General features: G+C 40.0%; 2 protein-coding genes across 2 annotated transcripts; both read right to left on the reverse strand.

The window, feature by feature from the left end:
* Positions 1-749: 749 nt before the first annotated feature.
* On the reverse strand, positions 750-1,709 carry LOC128510360 (glucose-6-phosphate 1-dehydrogenase-like; the record flags this gene model as incomplete). The annotated part of the gene is given in 6 exon segments (XM_053482584.1): positions 750-836; positions 941-1,176; positions 1,308-1,334; positions 1,337-1,357; positions 1,360-1,493; positions 1,603-1,709. Coding segments are annotated over 6 exon segments (612 nt in total), but the record flags the coding sequence as incomplete, so codon positions are not given.
* A 5,481-nt stretch (positions 1,710-7,190) lies between these two features.
* Positions 7,191-20,200, reverse strand: galnt6 (UDP-N-acetyl-alpha-D-galactosamine:polypeptide N-acetylgalactosaminyltransferase 6 (GalNAc-T6)). Its single transcript, XM_053483319.1, has 11 exons — positions 19,943-20,200; positions 16,913-17,396; positions 16,204-16,376; positions 13,782-13,931; positions 12,795-13,029; positions 10,441-10,558; positions 10,152-10,352; positions 8,623-8,754; positions 8,432-8,533; positions 8,178-8,336; positions 7,191-8,005 (listed from the first exon to the last, which is right to left on the reverse strand). The coding sequence occupies exons 2-11, from the start codon at positions 17,386-17,388 to the stop codon at positions 7,892-7,894; spliced, it is 1,860 nt and encodes a 619-aa protein (XP_053339294.1). The 5' UTR covers positions 17,389-17,396; positions 19,943-20,200; the 3' UTR covers positions 7,191-7,891.
* Between the last annotated feature and the right edge of the window lie 1,217 nt (positions 20,201-21,417).

The following is a 21,417-nucleotide window of genomic DNA, read 5'->3' on the forward strand; positions in this document are numbered from 1 at the left end:
GGACTGATTGGAATGTGTCCAGACCGGAACGGGCCAGGCTTAAAGCAGTTTACACAGAACTGAATCTGATTGATCTATGGCACCGTCATCATGTGCTGACTCAGTGTGTGTGTGTGGCAGTCTGTCGAGCTGAGCCACACACCCACATGTCTGAAACTAGACGTACATTCTCCGCTTTAGGGAAACACCCTGTACCGCCTTAACACGTCACAAATAGACAAAGCGCTCAAAAACTTTAAAAATGTCATTTTACAAAAAACTAAATGTACTGTAACACTGAAAATTTATATATAATACTGAACTTTCATGTCAACTGCTTTTCATCTTCTCAACCACCACTTGTAGCGATGCGCTTATACAGTATAATGCTGTTCCTCTCACTTAATGTGGTGAAAAATAAGAAAGGTAAAGAAACGTGCTGCATTTTGATTTGATCAGAGATGAGAAGAGAATGATTTGCAAGTTCTTAGCTTGAAAATTACATTCAAATCACACACGGACAAAAAAAATATCAAGAGAAGCATTATGGTTAAACGAAAAGGTAAGGAGTGTAATCTTTTCCCCATGCTTTGGTGGATAAAAGGTAGCTGTAAACATTCCCAGTTGTACAAAACATTCTCAGAGGGAAAGATATTACTTTGAAGAAGGCAAATCTCAAGTAATGAGATTGGTTGGTTAACAAGCTCCGCATCTCCTCTATAATTTAGAATCGAATCCATCTGCCCGTTCTACAGCTGCGATGACGTGATTTAAAACTGTCTGCGTACAAAGTGCATCTGACTTCCACTGAACACATCCAGGATCAGACGCTCGTAGGCATCAGGAAGCATCACGTCCTGTATAAGGAGGCAGTGTGTACAGGTTTACTCAGAACATTTGATTGTGTAATCTGGTGATAATTACAGTGCCACTGTGAGAGACATGAAACAGTATTATTTGCCTTGTATCTGCTACGATAGGTCAGGTCCAGCTCCGTTTCCTCGGGCTTAAAGTACACGCCGTGTTTTTTGCTCATCATTTTGGCATAAATGGCCTCGTCAGGCTGCACGCGTACCACTAGCTCGTTCCTCTGGCACTGTGAATTAAAGATGTCGCAGGGCACATCAGATAACTGCAGCCTCACCTCGGCCTCGCGCTCGTTTAAGGCTTTTCCTCACCGCAGGATGAAAGGCACACCTGTTACAAAGAAGAATAAGGCAAATCGACACAAAAAGGGATAATCGGCACAGAACAGGAAGGGATCCCATAAAGAACAGCAGTGGGTTCTTTCCTTGCTGTCCAATGAAAAACAGAACTTGAGTTCAAACCTTCCCAGCGCTTGTTATGGACATGGACACCGCAGTGGCGAAAGTGGCCGTGTGTGAGCCTTCGGAACGCTCAGGTCGTCCAGGTAACCCAGTTTAGCTTCTCCTTCCACATCAGGGTTTCCCTCATACTGCCTCAGGACAACTTCATGGAGCATCACTGGTGCTATAATCTTCAACACCTGCACCAGCCACAGTCATGTTCCTGCTTTTAGTCGCTTACTGATTCGAAATATTTAGTACAGCAATGGTTTTCCAAATCCAATTTTTGTGTTTGGTTTGATGTTCTTGCGACTTCTTCTCATCTCTCACATCGCCCGAGTTGGTAGAGGCAGGCTTCTCCATGGCAACCAAAGTGAGCATCTGGAGAAGATGGTTTTGCATGATGTCACTGAGAAGAGGAAGATTGAAAAGGACGTGAAAGAAATTTCACTTCCTACATAAAGTAAAACTAAGTAAAATGCTCATTTTTGGTTATTTCTCAATTTTGAAAACATTTTAAAACATACAATGCTTTCTCACCACTCGGGCCAAAAATTCTATTTAACTTTCAATAATATTGTATTGATTACAAAGTGAGTCTGTGCCATGTTTTCAAAACAAATATTATAGAAGTATCAATCTAAACATGATTTTACACAGAATGTGTCTTCCAATCAGTTCATTTTATAAGAATATGGCAATGACGACACAAGATGATAGAAAAACATTCTTTATTCTCCACAAGATACTATCATCTGTATAAATAGGCCTTCTTTTACACCTCCTTTGATAATTAGGTGTTTTTTTTTCCAGATTTCCTTATGCACTTTAAACAAGTTCTTGTGACACGTATTTTATTTCAACACACTTGTCAGATCTTCTAAGACAGAGTGGAATAGCATTTTTATTTGGCTATCACTTGGTTTAGAGCAGACTGTCATCTTTTTCTATGGCTGACATGGACAATAATCAAATCAGAAGACATGGATAAGACAAGGAACTGTTAATGGAAGATGAAATAAAAATGGTCAGTCTGGATTGCCAAACCGGATGTAGTCCAAGATACGAGGGGCATTCAAGTTAAACAAGGACTTTTAATTGTGCAGAATAACATGAGAGTCCTGAGAATAAAAACTTATTTCTCTATAAAATCCTTTGCTACACTAATGCTATTTTCTCCGGGTTTTTATGATAACAGGCTTCAGCTCGTCTGTATTGTTGTGTTTGGTGTTTCTCATCCTTTTCTTGATAATACCTCATAGGTCTCCATGGCGTTCAGAGAATCACAGTCAAGTTTCTTAGTGCACTGGTGCCACGATCAGACTGTCTGGCTTCCCAGTAACTCCTTTAATGTAAAGAGGTCAGGACTGTAAGAAAGGTGTTCATAATAGACTGTGTACAGTTCCATAAGACAGATGCGTCTCTCCTGCAAATTGGCGACAAGTTATTCATCAATCTCAAAGGATCAGGCGTTTCTGACTGGCAAGTTGCCTCTGCCCTTAACCCTATCTGTTCCAAGAGCCTGGCTGACACTGCACTCGGATGCCAGCTTCCTTACTGGGATTAGCAAAAAAAATAAAAAAAATTAAGGCGCGTGTTATCCGTGTCTTGGACCTGGTACACAAAATGATGAAACCATTTTGGTGTTATATTTGTTATTTACATTTATACCACAGGATTGTTAATCTTTCGCGTCTGCACCTGTGCGAATTGTTAAAGTTTTATATTAATTACAGATAATTTATAGAGATTTGTAAGGCAAATGTGCACCATAATCTAAGACTAATGATGATCTAAATACAAAACAAGAACACCATGCACTGATCAGCCATAACATTATGGCCCACCACCCTTTATGTCACCAAAACAGCGATGCGCTGTGTGCTCCAACACCATTCTACAGGTAACCTTTTCAACAATTTGAGCTACAGTTGCTTTCTATTGCATCAGATTGCACGAGCCAGTCTTAACTCCCAACATGCAATGTGCTTTGGCCATTTTTATTCACTGGTTTTCCTTCCTAGGACAACTTTTGGTAAATCGTGGGAAATTACAAAATATCTTGTTACTGTGGCACATGAAAGTGGGTGCACATGAACATATTCGGCTGCCACTGAACATTTTTTCCCTGAAGTTGATGGATTGGATGCAAAAAATGGGCAAACGTTACAGTAAGTTTTGAGCAGGGCCAAACTGTGATGGTTAGATGACTGAGTCAGAGCAACTGCAGGTTTCCTGGGATGTTCCTGGTCTGTAGTGGTCAGGAGATACCAAAAGTGCTCCAGTGAAGGAAAAATTGGTAATCTGGCCAGCGACAGGGGTCATGGGTGGCCAAGGCTCACTGATGCACATGGTACGTGAAAGCTGGCCTGTGTAGTTCAATTCAATAGAAGAATTACTGTAGCTGAAACTGCAAAAAAGTTCATTCTGATTCATATAGAAAGGAGTCAGAACACAGGGCATCGTCGTTTTGGTGGCCAAACGGGGGACGTACTCAATATTAGGGGTGGTCATAATGTTATGGCTGATTAGTGAATATACTGCTCAATAAATAAATACAGGAACAAACAAAAAAAATCATCACAGTTTAACCTAAACACCCATCATATATACAAGGAGCATTCAAGTCAAACCGGGACTTTTTGTTCCATTAATTTAGTTAAGCAGTATACGTATATCTTTAATGGTTTTCTTTTTTTTATGATTTATTTAAAATATATGAAAGGAGTCTCCAGTGTCAGTTTTCAGTAACAGGAAAGTCTTTAGAGACTGTGCAGGCTGTGCTTTTGAGGTGTGCTCATGATCAGTACTGTAACATGATAAAGTGCATTTTTGTCTTGCTAAGTTGTCTTTAAATCATAAATTGGTTCATTAGTGAGACATAAAGGATGTAGTGTAATAGAAAAATAGTGAACTATAGAGGTGCAACAGTAACACCGCTTCACCTCAAACATCACATTTTCCTATGGCATGTCTTGTTTTGCTTCAGTCGTTACTTTTTTATCAAACTATCAAACTTTTAATGCCATTGATTAAGATAAGAGCACTTTTTGATCTTCTTCATGTACGGTAAGGATGCAGCGCGAATGTCATCCATGGTCAGGTGGGAACCCAATAGAGTAGGTCTCCTCTGATGGGAATGCATCCTTAAAGAGCCACCTTAAAAAAAAAAAAAAAAGGTCAGTTGGACACACATTGCATGCGTGTACACACACACAGACACACACACACACACTAACCAGTGTGTTAACCACTATCTTCTTCTTAGCCACATCCCCCTTTAAAAGAGAGAGAGAGAGAGAATAAAAAGCTAATTAGAGAAGCTAAGTAAATTTACTTCCTTTAGCTTGTAAGTGCTGCAACAGCAGAAAGTGTGACACTTCGCACTAATCAAATGTGAGTGACAGGATATTGATCAATTTTACCAAGTTTAGTGACACAGTCAACAGGCTGAGAGTCTACAAAACACACATAAAGGAACTTCTGTCCTTCACAAAACCTGCTTTACAACCATGGCAATGTAAATATGTAGCTGTGTCTCACAACGCTTTTACTGTACATGAGGAAGTTACAAAGTTCAGCCTAGTAAATATAGTTCAAGTCAAACAAAGATTTTTGACTGTGCAGAATAACAGACCACAGTTATCAGAGTTTAAAATCTACTTTTATTTCTCTATATAATCCACCTGCTACACTGTTGCACTTTTCCCAGGTTGCTTTGATAGCAAGCCTTCACCTTGTCTCTATTGTTGGATGGGATGTTTCTCATCTCTGGTCTGATCTAATAGATAAGTGAGTGTAGATCAAACTGATGAAAAGGTAATGGTTTATGTGAAGGTTAAAAAGGGTCATGCTGGTTGTGAAAACACACAGTGCATCACTTATGGTGGCTAAAAAGGGAATGACTCAATATTAGGCAGGTGGCCATGACGTTATGGCTGATCCGTATATAAATGCAGTTTTTGTGAGGAACTGTATATATCGAGAAGCACAAACTGTCCTTAGAACAGAGATTTGGGGGCGCGTTTACTAATGCAGGTCATGCATTTTTGTCGACGTATCCAGGGATTCCTGTGACCATGGCATTCTGCACAATTCAGTTCTGACCCTAATCCGACACACCAGCCAAGCACGAGTTACCAGGGTTAGTCGGAGCCGGTGTGTGAGATTAGAGCTGTGGATTGAGCGCGCGCTGACGATGAGCTCATAGCTCTATAACTACTAACAAGCAGGACAAAACTAAATGGAAACACACGAGCACGAACTTAACGCAACTGAAATTGTGTATAGGAATGTTTAAGTGTATCTCGGCCATTTTACTGGACTAACGTGGCCGGTGGAATCTGTGCAGCGCCGGCGGATATAAACCGAGGCCCGTCTGTGAGATTAGCAAGTGTTAGCAGGCTAGCACCTGGCTACAAGCTGTGACCGATAATTATGTTTCATCCTTAAGCTAAATTACATTGCGTAAACAAGTAAACTGTATGTATTAGTGATGAGTCGTTCATGAACGATTCGTTCCTTTTGAACGAATGTTTAACGTGACTCGAGAGAATGAGTAGTCCAGAGAGTGATTTGTTCATTTTACACTGGGCGTGCATGCGCAAATCATCGCAAAACCTCCATAGGTTATGTCCAGGAAACAGAATTGAGCGTTTTTTTTTAATGACTCTTCTTCTCCGAGTCATTCGTTCTTTTGTCACGTGACTCCCATAGACGCTACGCGGTGCAATAAATTCAAAAGAACGAACGACTCAGACTGGAAAATATGAGAGGTGAGCTACTCATTCTGTTTATTATATGTGTCCATAGGTGCATTGTAATATGCATATATTTAATATAAAATATTTTGTTTCTGATCAAAAGAACGAAATGGACTAAAATGATTAAAACTTCCCATCACTAGTATGTACAGTATCTGCAGGCACAGCGCACATGGAGCGTTCCACGAGCTTCCAGCCAATATGATTTGTCTTGTGGTGACGAGCCAACCAATAGGATTCGCCATAGCGAGCAACATGGGTTACATCATTTCAAAAAGCATGCAGGCAAAACCAACACAAAAAATACAGCATTATATTTAATAAAATAATTAAATCAGTGTTTATTAGTAGCAAGACTGTTTGTAAACATCCTTTTAAATTTCTGAAAACAAACATCAAAAATGGAAGTAAATAAACATGACGTGTAATATATATATATATATATATATATATATATATACACACACACACATACACAACAGCCAAAAAATGTACACACTTCATGAGTTCTCTGCTACTCTTTTATAACTCTAATTGAATTATGGCAACAATGTGTAGCATTATATTTCCTCCAAAGATGCCACTAATCCCACCAACGATCATACATCTGTCAGACAGGAGAAATATATTTTTCATGTTGAAGCCCGTATACATTTTTGGAGTCTCCCCGTTTACCCATACTAGTATGATCGTCGCCTAATATCGAGTGGCCACCCTCCACCCGCACCCCCCCCCCCCCCAAAAAAAGGTGCACTGTGTTTACTGATGCACATGGCCCATGTAGTCCGAGCTAATAAAACAGCTACTGTAGCCTAAATCTCTTGGTTTCAATTTATAAGGTATCGGAACACACATTGCATCACTGTTTAGGTTGCAGAAGGGGAGGACCTACTCAATATTGGGTGGGTGATCATAATGTACTGTGTGTGTGTATATATATATATATATATATATATAATTTGGTATTCAAATCACTGACCCTGAATTAAAGCACAACGTGTACGTCTGCTCATTGATTTGGTTCATTATAAAACATCTAAAGTAACCCTGATGTGACTTCTGACCTCAGACACTCCCTCTGCTATTCATGCAGGTTATTAATGGAAAAATGCAGGTATGAAGAAGTAGTAGTAAAACCTGCTTGGTGACAAATGCTTGGCATTTATTACAACCAAATATGCATTTCTATAAATACCCTCCAACTAAGAAAAGGATATGACCACACAATCATTGAGAGAAATGAAAAGAAAATGTTTAACACCAAGCACAAAAAGTATCGGCTTCACGACCATGTCGACTTCATGATACACATTAAGTTGCACTCTTATTAGAATGTTCAGTAAGACTAAGTAAATGTTAGATGATTTGTGACTTGACTTAAAAAATATCATAATAAAAACACACCCTGAAGTTTGGCTTGCAGCAGGACAACGGAATGATTTCATGAACAATGTCTTCATATGATGCAAAATAAAGACTTGAAAAATAAAAACTTATTACACACTTCTTAAAACATAAATAAAAACGTTAAAAACAGCAGTGTCAAGGCTGAAACTCAACCATTGAAAGGACATGTTTGGTGAGCATATGTAAACAATACTGCTGTCAGGTTCTTCGGTCCAACGGGCCTTCAGTTTCAGAGACGGTTCCTCCAAGTGCGTTCCTGAGTCTCATATTGTTCAAAGTTTTTTTTTTTTTTTTGGATCATATTTATGAATATAAATGATTAATACACCATCAGTTCACATAGATGGGCCAGGAGTGAGCTTTGGTTGTGCTTCAAATAAAGTAATGGCTGTCCATCTGGCTGGCTTCTCAACCTCGTTCATATAGAGAGTGAGATCAGCTGAACACCCATCGTTGATTCAGGTCTCTTGAGTCACAGGGACTCATGACTACCTTGTTGTTCTTTAGGTGTAGGCACTTATCTGAAGAAGGATTTTTAAATAACTGGTCCTACGAACAGCAACAAAAGAAGTTTAACATTAATTCATTCATTCATATTAAAAATGCAACAAATGTTTGACTAATTGAAAAGTTAAAAAGCCTTTAAAAATACTAACTTTACCCTTTAACAAATAATGTTCTTTATGACTTTATCTTTTTTAGTAAAAAAAAAAAACATTACCTCAGTTAAGATCCACTCTTGCTGAGGGTCGATGTTGGTACCGCGACCCTTCAGTTGGCACAGCTCTATCTTTACTTGTTGTGGGTAGATGGTGGCATGCAGGCACAGCTGTTTGCCCAAGTTATGTCTCAGCTCCTTGTGCGATGTGTACTCGAAGTACTGAATGAAAACAACCATTCCCAAGTCATTAAGAGAATAAACCCATAACCCCATTTTGCTTCATTCACAAAAACAATAAAAGATGTTTGTCATACCTGGTTTCCTCCCATGTTATGGCACACGTACATAATCATTGGCTTTCCCCCGTTATTTTGCTCCCCAACATCCAGACATTTCTGAGATCCCAAGTTTTTGATCTACATCGCGAGACCAAGAGCACAGAGTCAACACACACACACACACGAAATCTGTACGAGTTTTTTGGTAGATTGAAATAAAGACTTACTGCTCCAAATTTAACAGGATTAAGATCAGGAACAAAGGCTTCTGGGTAGATGTGGTTTAAAAACCAGGTAAAGTTCTTGCAACGTAAACGTTCCCGGAGTTTTAGTCTATCTGTGATATCACCGTAGTTCATCTGTAGGACACAAAATATAACCGCATTGGTTCAATCGAAATTATCAACATAATTGTAGGTATCTATTAGTTGGAATGGAGGAACAGAAATGAGAGAATTTTCAGGCTTTTTACTGTTTGAAACTTGGTCTCAGCTTGAACATCTATTTGGGATGTGTGGGTTGTGTAAACCAGTGTTAATGACTTTGTTACATCCAAAGGCCATGAATACAGAGAGGTTGTAATAAACGAACAATTTAAACATCATGTGGGCCCTCTACAGCAAACATGAAAAACACCAGATTTATATTAACCCAAAATACCAAAAATTTGCTTTTTCTACACGAATACCTGCTAATAAACACAAGCAGTCTGGGTATGATTGTGTCACACAGGTTAGGTTTCAGTCTTGACTAATAATTTAAAGACTCAGCAAAGAACCAAAATTCTTTTAGGGCTCCAGCCCCGCCCTGAACCCCAAGTCTAGCGGCTCCAGCCCCGCCCTGAACCCCAAGTCTAGCGGCTCCAGCCCCGCCCTGAACCCCAAGTCTAGCGGCTCCAGCCCCGCCCTGAACCCCAAGTCTAGCGGCTCCAGCCCCGCCCTGAACCCCAAGTCTAGCGGCTCCAGCCCCGCCCTGAACCCCAAGTCTAGCGGCTCCAGCCCCGCCCTGAACCCCAAGTCTAGCGGCTCCAGCCCCGCCCTGAACCCCAAGTCTAGCGGCTCCAGCCCCGCCCTGAACCCCAAGTCTAGCACCCCAAGTAACACTGTTACCCACTCTGCTAACAAAATAAATATTAGCATACAGAAATATTGCAGCTCACCACAAAAAAACTGTGTTTGTCAGTAAACAAATTATTAGTATTCTTATCCCAGATGACTACAAAGCAACAGTAAGCAAACTAAAAGTTCTGTGTTAATACCAAGCAGCTTATCCATGTTTTTTTTTTTTTTTAACTAAGAGATTATAGTTCTGCCTTTTTTTCTACTGACTCACAAATCTGAGGCTTTTGAATTCATAAGTCAAAGTGTTCAGCCAAACAAAGGCAGAACAAGGCAAACATAACCACTAGCAAATCTGGTCTTTCATGTGCTTCCAATGAATTCACTTTCATGCCGAGTTATTTGTCTTTGGTGTGACTGATGTTTCATTGTAAATACTGCAAGTGAATGGTAAACGCTTTCGTGTAGTCAAAAAAGCACACAGTCAGCTATATAAAAAGCTTAACCATGACCATGGTTGATTCAATTGAAATGTGGTATGATGCTAAAAATACAGTAGTTGTAATTATTCTAGAAGTTTCATGGGAAACCTTGAGATCATGCCACAATAAGTCATCAGTTCTTTCATGCTAATTTTTATTTTCTAATTCATGTTAAATGTAAATTAATGCACCTTCATCCTACAGACAGTAATTTACCTCTCTGGCCATCTTGGCTGCGCTGGGGTTGCGGCGGTAAAAGATTTGCTTATAGTCATCCATCCACACCTCGGCCAAGCGGACCTGGTTGCGCACAATGACTTCAGTTCCTTTTGGGAAAGTGTGCGGACTCTTTGTGCGGAAGACATGACCGACCACGGAGCATGGGATGATCTCCAGCTGGCCTCCACACTGCCATACCTGTACATTTATTTCCAATTAGCATCATTAAATAAAGGTAGGGGAAACGGAATAAGGTACAATTTCTCAGGAAGAAATGTAAACAAACCCTGAAAGACATTTCCACGTTCTCGCCACCCCAGATCTCCATTTGGTCATCGTAGGTCCCGATTTCCTCAAAGTAGGCTTTGGAAATGGAGAACAAACCACCGGCAAAAGCTGGTGTCCTGGGGGGAAAAAGATATGTAAATAGGGTTAAAAAACCAAACTCTACCTAATGAAAGTGGAGGGGGCAGGGAGGACGTTAAACCATCCATCTTCTCTGCCAAAGATGGCCAAAAAGAACGTCACCATTTCAAAAGGGTCAAATTATTGGGCTGCAAGCGAAGAAAACTAAGGAGATTTTAAATGACTGGAACTGGGTTAAGAACAGTGAAAGTCGACTTCATATTACAGTACAACTTAAACAACTTTACTATTATATAGTGCACTGTATGACTGCTAATTAATCCTTACCATATCTATCCGATATTCCCCAAATGAGGATGCTAGGGAGCATAACGATTGGACTTTGGAGCAATGGAAAAAGGTCATGTGATCTCATGAGTTTAGAATAATACTACACTAGATCGGTGGGTGCATCATGTTAAGTAGCGAAGCGCATGAAGCGATGCACCCATCATTTAAAGTGGCCACTGTACAAACCTCCGGAGGCAGCGTTATGATATTAGATCAGGTCCAGGCTCAGCAACAATATCCAGCAATAAAATCAGCTGTAGACCTGAATGTACTGAATGACCAGGTTATCACATCTATGGAGTTTACGTTCCCTGATGGCACGGGTACAGTATATTCCAGGACTCATATTGTGAAAGAATGAGGAATCCTTTTTATACATGAACTGGCCCCCACATTGCTGAAATCAAAGCTGATTGAATGGAATCTTAGTGTGTGACCTTTTTATTTATTTTTTGCTTGACAGTTTACATCGTCTATTCAAACCGCAATCATGGAGGTGTGAGGCAACAGTGCTAACTACTAAGCTCTGTACCCTTGGGAAAAAATGTATGATTCAGGAAATTACCCTGATTTTTTTTTTTTTTTTTAGAAACTGCAACAGCTCACTGAACAAAAACATTCTCTGTCAATTTGGTCCACGGTCAACTCCTCTATAATGAGCTACCAAGCCATAAACAGGTATTTGCTCCAAAACAAGTCAGGTAACATATTTGAACTATCTGAACTATACGAGATGAAACTGCTGAGTAGTGTTTTCTGGACACATCAGATCACAAGCATCCATGAATTACACTATATACAGGCGAAAGTATAAGAACACCTGACTATACCAACCATATGTATTTGTTGAGAATGTACACACTTCATCTGGATTTAATTAATCTAACTTTAAAATAAATAAATAAAAGAATACAAAACGATTTTTGTGTGTTTAATTTTTGAGTAAATAGATAAAAAATTTAAAGGGAACATTGAAAGCTAAAATTTGAGAACCCTCTTCTTAAAAAATAAAAATTAAAAAAATCAAATAAAACATTTAAGCATCACGCACTGTTCAAACTGTCACAGCCTCAGTCGTCTTATTTATGTTCTTCAGGCTACAGGGATTCTCTTTGTTTTATAATCATGCTTGTCATAACGCTGGACCTTTCATTCATTTCATCAGCCAACATTCCTAAATCCTACATATTATCCAAACAATTCTTAAACAATTTCTTTTCCACGTCCTAGTTGTAACCTAGTCCTATATCTGCCATTATCTCCCAACCCCTGTAAAAAGGAAAAGGTTTAATTGTTATGTCCAAATGTCCTTCTATGGTTATATACTGGACTGCTGAGCTACCGTCATCGCCACTACTTTACTGTAAACAAAAAAAACTGTACATGAAAACATTCGCTGCCTAAATATGTAGCTATTTAGATGTTAAAAGTACATACTCCTTCCCATCTATCTATTTCAGGTGACTGGAAATAAAGTGCTGCAGGAAAAACACAGCCTTGAGCCTGTATTAGCAAGAAGTCCTCTGAAAACCTGTAGACATCGCAACCTTATCTCTGTCACATGGAGCTACAAAAACAGACAGCAAAGGTGAAAGAGACCCACATAATAAAGAATAAAAATCAAGAAAGAGACACAGAAGGACACAAAAACAGCGTGAGAAATAGATACCATGTAAGAGACATCGGGAGGCAAAAAGAGATACAAGGCAAAGAGAAAGAGAGTGACAGAGACACAGACAGAAAAAGAGTAAAGCGAAGGAGGCAAAAACAGAACCAGAAGGAGAGGCAACATGAGAGAAAGAGAGAGAAGAGACTGATAAAGAGACAGTGGGACATAAAGGAAGCATGAGTAGGCAGACTTAGTTAGAGTCATAGCAAAAGACCGAAGAGAATGAATGAGTGAGAGAGCGAGAGAGAGAGAGAGAGAGAGAGAGAAAAACTCACTTGACAGGGTAGGTCTCATCTTTGCGCTTTGCCTGTTCGTAGTGAGGGATGGGCTCCCAGCCGAATGTCAGGCTCCAGTCGAAGTTCCCGCGGTTGTGAGCACGTGCAGTGGAAACAGGCTTCATAAATTTAAACGTGTTTAAGTCGATGGTGTTAATTTCCGGACTCACAACGGCTGTGGGCTCTTCGACGATTCGAGCAAGAAGTGGCTCAAGCCAGCCACGGAAACACTCACCTTGGGGGGAAAAAAAAAAAAAAAAAACATGTGTCAACGTAATGCATGATTTTCACAAGAATGCAACACACACACATGGATGTGCCCACTAGCTCTATACGTATTTACAAACTCTTAGTTTTAGGTTGTTTTTGCACATTTAGAGCAACTGCTATGATTCATTATTTAAGGGGATAAGAATAGAAATAGCTGCAAACATCTCTATCGTTTTAACCTCATTTAAATCTATCACACCTGAAAACAACACACGGTCACAGGAGAACTGCTTCAAATCCCCCCCAATTTCCTTGCACCTTCAAATGTTTTAAGACATGCTTGTCCAGGTAATATTGCATTTTTCTCTTTAACTGAAAATGCTACATGAGCAAAAGTAGGCATAATCGGGTTTAACGAAATGAGTCGTGTGTGTAATCAGGGCTGCATATTAAAATGACAAGTTTATTTACAAAAGATGGTCAGAGGACATGAATTCTATTACATTTTGCAATTCTTTTGTGGGGCATTTCATGCATCGCCACACTAACTCCAAATTGACAAATCAATCAGTTTAAACGTGTATATTTTGGCACATTAAGTGGTACAATGTGGCCGTTCATCTATAATCCTACACGCTCTAAACTATTCGCACAGCACACCGACCCGTTTTGTAGGAGCAAAATATAATGAAAAAACTTTTTTTTTAGAATTATAACAATCAGAAAGATCAAAAACATTAAATTGGGATACTTATAAAATTGCGAAAGGAATCTTACAGTGAGAATCGAGGAAGGTGAGGACATCGCCCTGGGCGTGACTGGCTCCCAGCATTCGAGCCGTGATGAGGCCCTTCCTCTCCACCTGACGCACCACTTTCACTACCTTCAGCATCTTCACATAATCATCCAGGTGAGATTGCAGGTGACCTGCAGCACAGTCCAAGCAGATGGGAATAAAAAAAAAAAGGCAAACATGCATACCACCAATAAAACAATAATGAGCACACAGATATAAAAACAATCAGAGTGATAATACTGAATAAAACAGTCAAGACTATCTGATTGACGTCAGCACAGGAAATGCATTTAAAATGTACTTGGACAGCTTTACAGGAACTGGCAACCAGGAGAAAGTAAAGCACAATGGTGACAAGTGCAGGAGACTCACTAGACATTTGTTTGCCCAGGACCATGCTTTATTTGCTGAACAAGTAGGGTAAAAGTGTTTAAATGTAAAGTGATATGATGTAATGCAATAATGTATGTTGAGGCTAGTTACAGTAGTCAATTGTATAGTATAGACTAAGGGCAGCAAACTGGTGTATATATATTCACATCTACATCATTAGGTTTAAATGTTTAACTACTTGTAAATGCTAATATCTAATCAGCAAATCACTCGGCACCAGGCCATGGTCAAGACGATCTTCTGAAGGTCAAACAGAGCCTTCAGCCTTTGGAAACAAAGATGATTTTAAACATGATGCCAAAGATCAGAGGAGAATGGACAGATTGGTTCAAGCGGTCAGAAAAGCAACAGAAATAACATCTCTACCATTTTACAAAACTAAAATTATCTCAAACTGGTTTCTTAACCATGACGACATGTTCACTCTACTAAAACTGGCCTCCACAGTCACCAGATCTCAATTCGATATGTGATGGAACGGGATCTGCATCAAGTGCGTGATGCCATCATGTCAATATAAAGCAAAATCACGAAGGAATGTTTTTAGCACCTTGTTGAAACTACATAGAGAATTAAGGCAGTTCTGATGGCAAAAGGAGTCCAACACAATACTAACAAGGTGTACCAAATGAAGTGGCCAGTGAGTTTATGAATCCGTTCAACAGAGTTACTAATGCACAGTGTTAACAGTGTTCTGCTATGACTTGTGTAGCGCCGTCCTCATATCACTCTACTACAATATGGTGAAAGTATGTGGACGCCTGATTGTCAAACCCATATGTAGCTGTTCTCCAAACTGTTCTCAGAAACACTTAAAATGTCTGCGTGCGGAAGTATTACGATTTTCCTTTGCTGAAACTAAAAGGCCCGAACCTGTTCAGCATGATGACGCCCCTATGCATACAGTTCGGACCATGAAGGTCCAAGGTTGGAGTAGAAGAACTCGAGTGTCCTGCTGAACACCTTGAGAATGAACTGGAATGGCACTTGAAAACTTAGATAGAAGCCTTTCCAGATGAGTGGAGGTTATTGTAGGAGCAAGGAGTGAACAAAAGCTATTAGCGGATGTCAAACAAGGACAGTCAGGAGAGAACAAACTTTTATCCATATAGTGTATATAGTAATATTCATCAGTATTAATGGCGTAGTGTTTAGCACTGTCGCCTTGAACCTCCAGGCTCGACTGCCGCCTTGGGTCTGTGTGCGTGGATTTTGCATGTTTTCCATGCACTTGGTGGGCTTCCCCCGGGTGTACCCTGATTTACTGTATGCCCCAAACCCCCCCTGGAATAGGCTCCAGGCCCTCTGTGACCCTGTACAAGATACGCGGTATAAAGAATGAATGAGACCGAGAGAGTGAGTATACATGGACCATTTGTTGTCGCCTTGTTTGGAAACTTTTATGCAGAGGTGGTAAAAATCCCCTAATTATTATTCAGCAATAGTGCGCCTTGTCTAAAAAGAAGTCCTATACCCTTTAAGTGAAAGTTTTACCACTTAAAGTACTGGAGAAAGACATACTGTACATTCTTAAATATACATAAAGCATGAAACGCATAAGTATAGAAAAAAAAAGATGCTTCTGCTAGTTTTTGTAAAGCCTATACAATATACACAAACGTGCCTTTTATAGTTTAAGTATTAACTCGAACACTTTACAAGAGGTTAACTGCAGACTCTACATGAATCGGATGAGTCAACTCTTTTTCCATCCAGAGTTCCTCTTTTTACAAAACTTCCTTTCTTTGAAAATTACCCCCACACTACTAATATCTCAATGTCATAAACACCAGACGCATTAATGACTGACGTTCCTCTTTATAAAGCGTGGTTTGTGCACCGTTTATGCTTGAGAGTGGCTCGGAAACCGAACTGCATTGTACAAATAGGTTTTTGGCACCATAGTGATAACTTGTTTGCACTTTGGGCAGAGCTGCAGCTATAAAAGTGAACGAAGGCTTAATCTTATGGTAAAGTGTTATCGACTTTCTGGACAAACACCGCACCCACCTGCTGTGCTTGCGTCATCTACCAGAATGATCTCCTTCAGCATGATGGCCGGGGCGGTGTGCAGCACGCTGTAGACGGTGCGCAGAAGTGTCGACCAGGCCTCGTTGTGGAACACGATGATCACGCTGGTCGTGGGAAGAGGGGGACACCGGCGAAATTTCCGCTCCACACACCTGAGGGATAGAAATAAACATCATAATAATACCAAAATAGCAATTAAACATCAAAGTTTGTCATTTCTTAGAAAGTCAGGTGCTCTTTTTATTCATTTACAGTTACATTGACCTTAAAACAAGTTTCTGTTACCACTTCAGTCACAGCAGGTGAACAGTTTATAGTTTTCACACCTGCCTCCCTTTTCTTGTAACTGGACTTAAATAACCAAGACAAAATACACAGCTTCCTTAGAAACCATCAAGAGTAGTTCGAAAGCCTGATTAGCAGGTCCTTAGTGAAAACACTAAGGTACATAACACTATCAACAATGAGTATTTGGCTACCAATGATAAGTCCTCAGTTTCAGCCCCTGAGTCAATACAATACAATACTGCTCAGCTAAGAGAAAGTGTGTCAATATATCTCACATGAAACGTGAACACTTGCACTCGAGCACTGTAATAAAAAAAAAAAGTACCCAAGACTGTTTTGTGATATTTTGTGCAGTCGGATCTCGGACTGAAAAAGTTAAACAAAACATAAATGTTCTTACTCTGGAGGCCGGGTGTCATCTCCAAGGTTGCGGTGCAGAGATATCCGATCGCTAGCGAACTGATTAAAGCACTGCCTGGTCATGCCCTCCTCCTTCTCCTTGACTTCGTCCGGAGTGAGGTTGTCCTCCCGGAAGCCTTCCCCTCCAAAACCCTGGCTTTGCGGATCCTCAGGTGGTCTCTCGATCCATGGTCGGAGTTCATCCTCGGTGTAGAAGCCTGACGGGCAGTTTGTATCCTCTTTATCTTCTAGATGCAGCGGTGGAGTCCCTGGTTGGCCTGGAATCTGAAAGGGCAGGTTGTTGACGGCGCCACGGACAAATTCCAGCACTTGGTCCTTACGGTTGGATAAATCCGGGAACCAGGGATCCTGACTGCCACCACCCACATCCCTCTGGAGCACCACGAGGACCAGCATGAAGAGCACACCACCCAGAATGGCCAGCTTCAGTACAGAGATGCGGCGTTTCAGTCGCATCCTAAAGGCTGGAAAACAGGAGGCGCATGGATGAACATGGAGACGTGTAAGCGTCCACGGAATATTAGGTTTGAATATAACTGCTGTATTAAACTAAATTTAATAGAAAGAGCCGGTTCAGTCCATCTTATTATCAAATGAGGTGGCTGAAGTGAAATGCACCAGCCACTGGGACAAACCACACATTTTGCATGTGCACACGTGTGAGCGCACAAAACACACACACGATCTAGTAGTACCAGGCTCTCTTTTCAGCTGTCTATTGTACCATTGTTCCAAGAAACACATCGTATCACTTAATCATCGGACAAGAACTCGATGTGTCTCAGGTTATAAATCTTCCAAAACACGTTTGCTCTGCGGACAATTTAACATTGCCCAACACCTTTATTTTATAATAATAATAATAATAATAATGATAATAATAATAATAATAAATCAACATTTAACGCAAATAAGTAAGGCATCACTTTTCTGACTGTTGATTATTTTAGGTGACCTATTCAGATACTGAAAATCTCACTGTGAACAATGAACTATTAATAGATAAATTCCAAAATAAATAAAATAATTCAATGGATATGTTTTGTCAATTTTAAAAATTTATCAGTTTAATTTAGCTCGCCAAAGAGATAAGCTATAAGCAAAGACAAATAGCTCTTGAATTTATTATTTTTTCTTTCAGTTCCAACTTTTATCAAGAACCTTCACAGCTGTCCTTTATACACGCCAAAGAACACAATAATATTATTATTAGTATTATTATTATTATTATACAGAAATGTCCCAGAGGAAGCAACAATATTAGGATAACATCATTTCTAGATAAACTGCAGCATGCAGATGTTAAAACAATTCTGCATTTATGCTGCTGCCTTTATTAAAGTTCATAAGTTCTCTGTGAGTCTGGGTTTTCCTTAGGACCTTTTGTTTCCTTACACCACCTAAAAATGCTGATAAGTGGCTTGGCTATGGCTTGGACAAGTGTGTAAATGGTACCCCCCTGTGGACTGGTGTTCCTGCCTTGCATTAAGCTTTTTATTGGGATAAGCTCCAAATTTCATGTCAATCCTGACCAGGATTACACAATTGCATAAGATGAACGAATGAATAAGTCTTGGTCCCAAAAAAACAACAACTTGGACCCTTTTCCTATAATAATTCAGATGTAAAAAAAAAAACTATGATGGGCGGTGTTCAAATCAAACCAGGACATGTGATAAAATTTCTTCTGACTGTGAAGATGTTAAAAACTATTGACATTCATTAAAGATTTCGAGTACAGTACGGTGACTGTGGGAAAAAAAACTGAACCAAAAAAAAAAAAAAAAAAACAGAAGGTGGATCATGTAGACAAATAAAGTTTTAGGTTTTAACTCTCATAACGGTATTTTGGCATTCCGCACAATCAAAAGTCTTGATTTAAAAATAGAAACAGTGATTGAAAAAGTGGACTTATGTTTCGTCAAGCTTGAGAGAAAATTTCTACAAAACAAATCCATGAACAAAAAAACAAAACAAACAAACCCCCCCAGATAATCTAAAGTTTACTTTAAAAATGGTTCCTTTTTAAATTCATTCATCTTTAATAAGAGCTTTATCCTGATCGTGAATCAGGGGAACATTTGCTGTGAGGGGCAGGAATACGCCAGTCTATCAATCAACACACTTTCTCACCCCTAAAGTAAAAAAAAAAGAAAAGGTTCCATCTGTTTGTCAGTCAGTCAGTCATCAGGGGTAACAGATTAAACTACGATGCTTCATTTGTCTGATGAGATTCTTGAAGATGGTCTTGGAATTGAAGCCGGAACATTTTAGTTCATCCTTCATTTCTTTGAGAAGCAGGAAGTTAATTACCGGTCTTACCTGTCCTACAGTTACCACTCTAACACTATCAGTTTTTTTTTTTTTTTTAGACTAATGACTAAACAAACATGGGCGTCAAACATGTAGCAGGAACTGTACTGGTACATTGAGACAGACAATCTCTCGACACTCGCTCAGAGAAAAACTGGTTCTCCATGCATTTTATTACTTTACAAACTAAGACAATGTAAAGCATTAACGTACGTGTCATTTCTTCATGTCCATGCAACCTGTTTGACCAGAGAACACCTCCAGAATGTTTTGCAATGCTAAATATTTCATGCTGGTCGTGTAACCTAAAACTCACTCGAGGTTGTTATTACTGGTGGGTTTTTTTTTTTTTTTTTTTAAGTTTTGTTTATAGAGATGTGTCAATCCAGGGACTTCCTCATGGACTGAATAAAGTATGTATGACTGAACAGGAAATCCGAGTCATTTAGAAATAAAGTCTTTACTTGTCAGCTCGAGATCTTTCAGTGATACTGGAAGTGTAAGTAGGTTGAGACTTTAAGGAAGTACAGCTGAAGGGTTTATGATTGTAAAGATATTAGATACATTATATACATATAACGCGTGTACGCTCCAGGAATTTCTTCTGTACGACTCGGAAAGTGTTTGAATTAAAAGAGATTCCTAGAGGACGTACGGACACATGACTAATCATCCAATCTTCAAAGCTTAGACTTACCTGGTGAGCGCGTGACGGATAACCTCGTTATTCCTCGGCTGTCTCTCTCTCGCGCGCGCCCGCGCGTGTGTGAGTGTGTGTACGGAGCAGGCTCGGGGATGTAAACGAAGTGGGTTTGTTGTAAAGTTTCCTCCGAGCACGAAGACAGCGCACACTAGAAGACATCGTCCTCCCGGTTTCCCTTTGAAAGCAACAGGTGCCGCTCGGCCGAGCGTTTAAGCGGCGCCCGCGCGGTCCTAACGCCTCCCACGCGTAGACCTAAGAACGCGCACGAGGCACGCGCGTGCATACCTTAATCAATCAACAGGGCGGCGCTTTTCGTGAGGAGGCACCGAAACTCTTTCACAGGCCAAACAAACAAACAAACAAACAAAAAAAAAAGGTCCACAAACTCCCTGACGACTTAATTAAAGTTCTGGAGTGGGGCGCAAGAGGATTACAAGCATTACTTCGGTAGAGATGAATAATGAATAGAGAAGAGATTAAGTACCATCTCGGGTGTCGCGCGCTGTCTCGTGCTCTCAGCTTACTGGCTGGTCTGAGTCGAGATTGTACACTATTGATTGACGTGTGAGCATCGAGGCCCTGGCCTGCTAAGTGGCCTAAATATGCAAGGGAAGTCTGTACATGTCACCTTACAGACCTTACAGAGTGGTCACATCATACTCTCAAGATATCATCTTGTTCATTAACTCGTCTTGCTAAAAACAAGATGCATGAACAAATTGCATCTTGTGTGTACTCATTAACCAGAACCTGGCAACAAATTATATTTCATGTTTACAAATTAACCCAAACTTGGGAGCGAATTAAAAAATGCTCCGCACTCTGGTTATATTAAAAAAGGTCTGTTGGTCTTGTCAGCGTTTTCCCTCTAAAGCTGCGGTCTTCCCGGTCACTGCTGTACAGGTTTGATGGTGTTACATCAGTTCATTTGTAAATGTAGTGCGGGTGAAAATGGTTCCCCTATTTGTGATTTGCATGAAAAAAGAGCAGTGTGCAGTGATTGATTTTTTTTTTTTGGTCTGGGGGTGTACCTGGTGCCATTATTTATCAAAGAGTTTGTGCGCAGTATGAACACAATTCGGACTGATACTCTAAGGAAGGTGAAAAGCTTCCTAAGAAGAATCATTACTTGTGATGAGACATGGATTCATCACTACGAGCCTGAGGGTGAATGGCAGAATGTGGAACTAAAACATCCTCGCTGGTTGACTGAGAAAAAGTTCAAAAGTGAACCATCAGCTATACTTCAATGGTTTTAAAATGAGCACATGGTTATTTCAGAGAAGCACTAGACCTCTCAGATCTGGCCAAAGTTCAAATTTCAGTGCATATTTTGTAGGGTGTGTCCAGATGCTTGATGTAGGTCAATGATTAGGTGTATATCTGGATTCTGGCAATATTATACACAGAATTGGTATACCAATAAAAGGGCTCATGATCCTATGCAGGCCAGATAAGACAGATCACAA

This window comes from Clarias gariepinus, chromosome 22, assembly GCF_024256425.1.
Source record: "Clarias gariepinus isolate MV-2021 ecotype Netherlands chromosome 22, CGAR_prim_01v2, whole genome shotgun sequence".
Classification (NCBI taxonomy): domain Eukaryota; kingdom Metazoa; phylum Chordata; class Actinopteri; order Siluriformes; family Clariidae; genus Clarias; species Clarias gariepinus.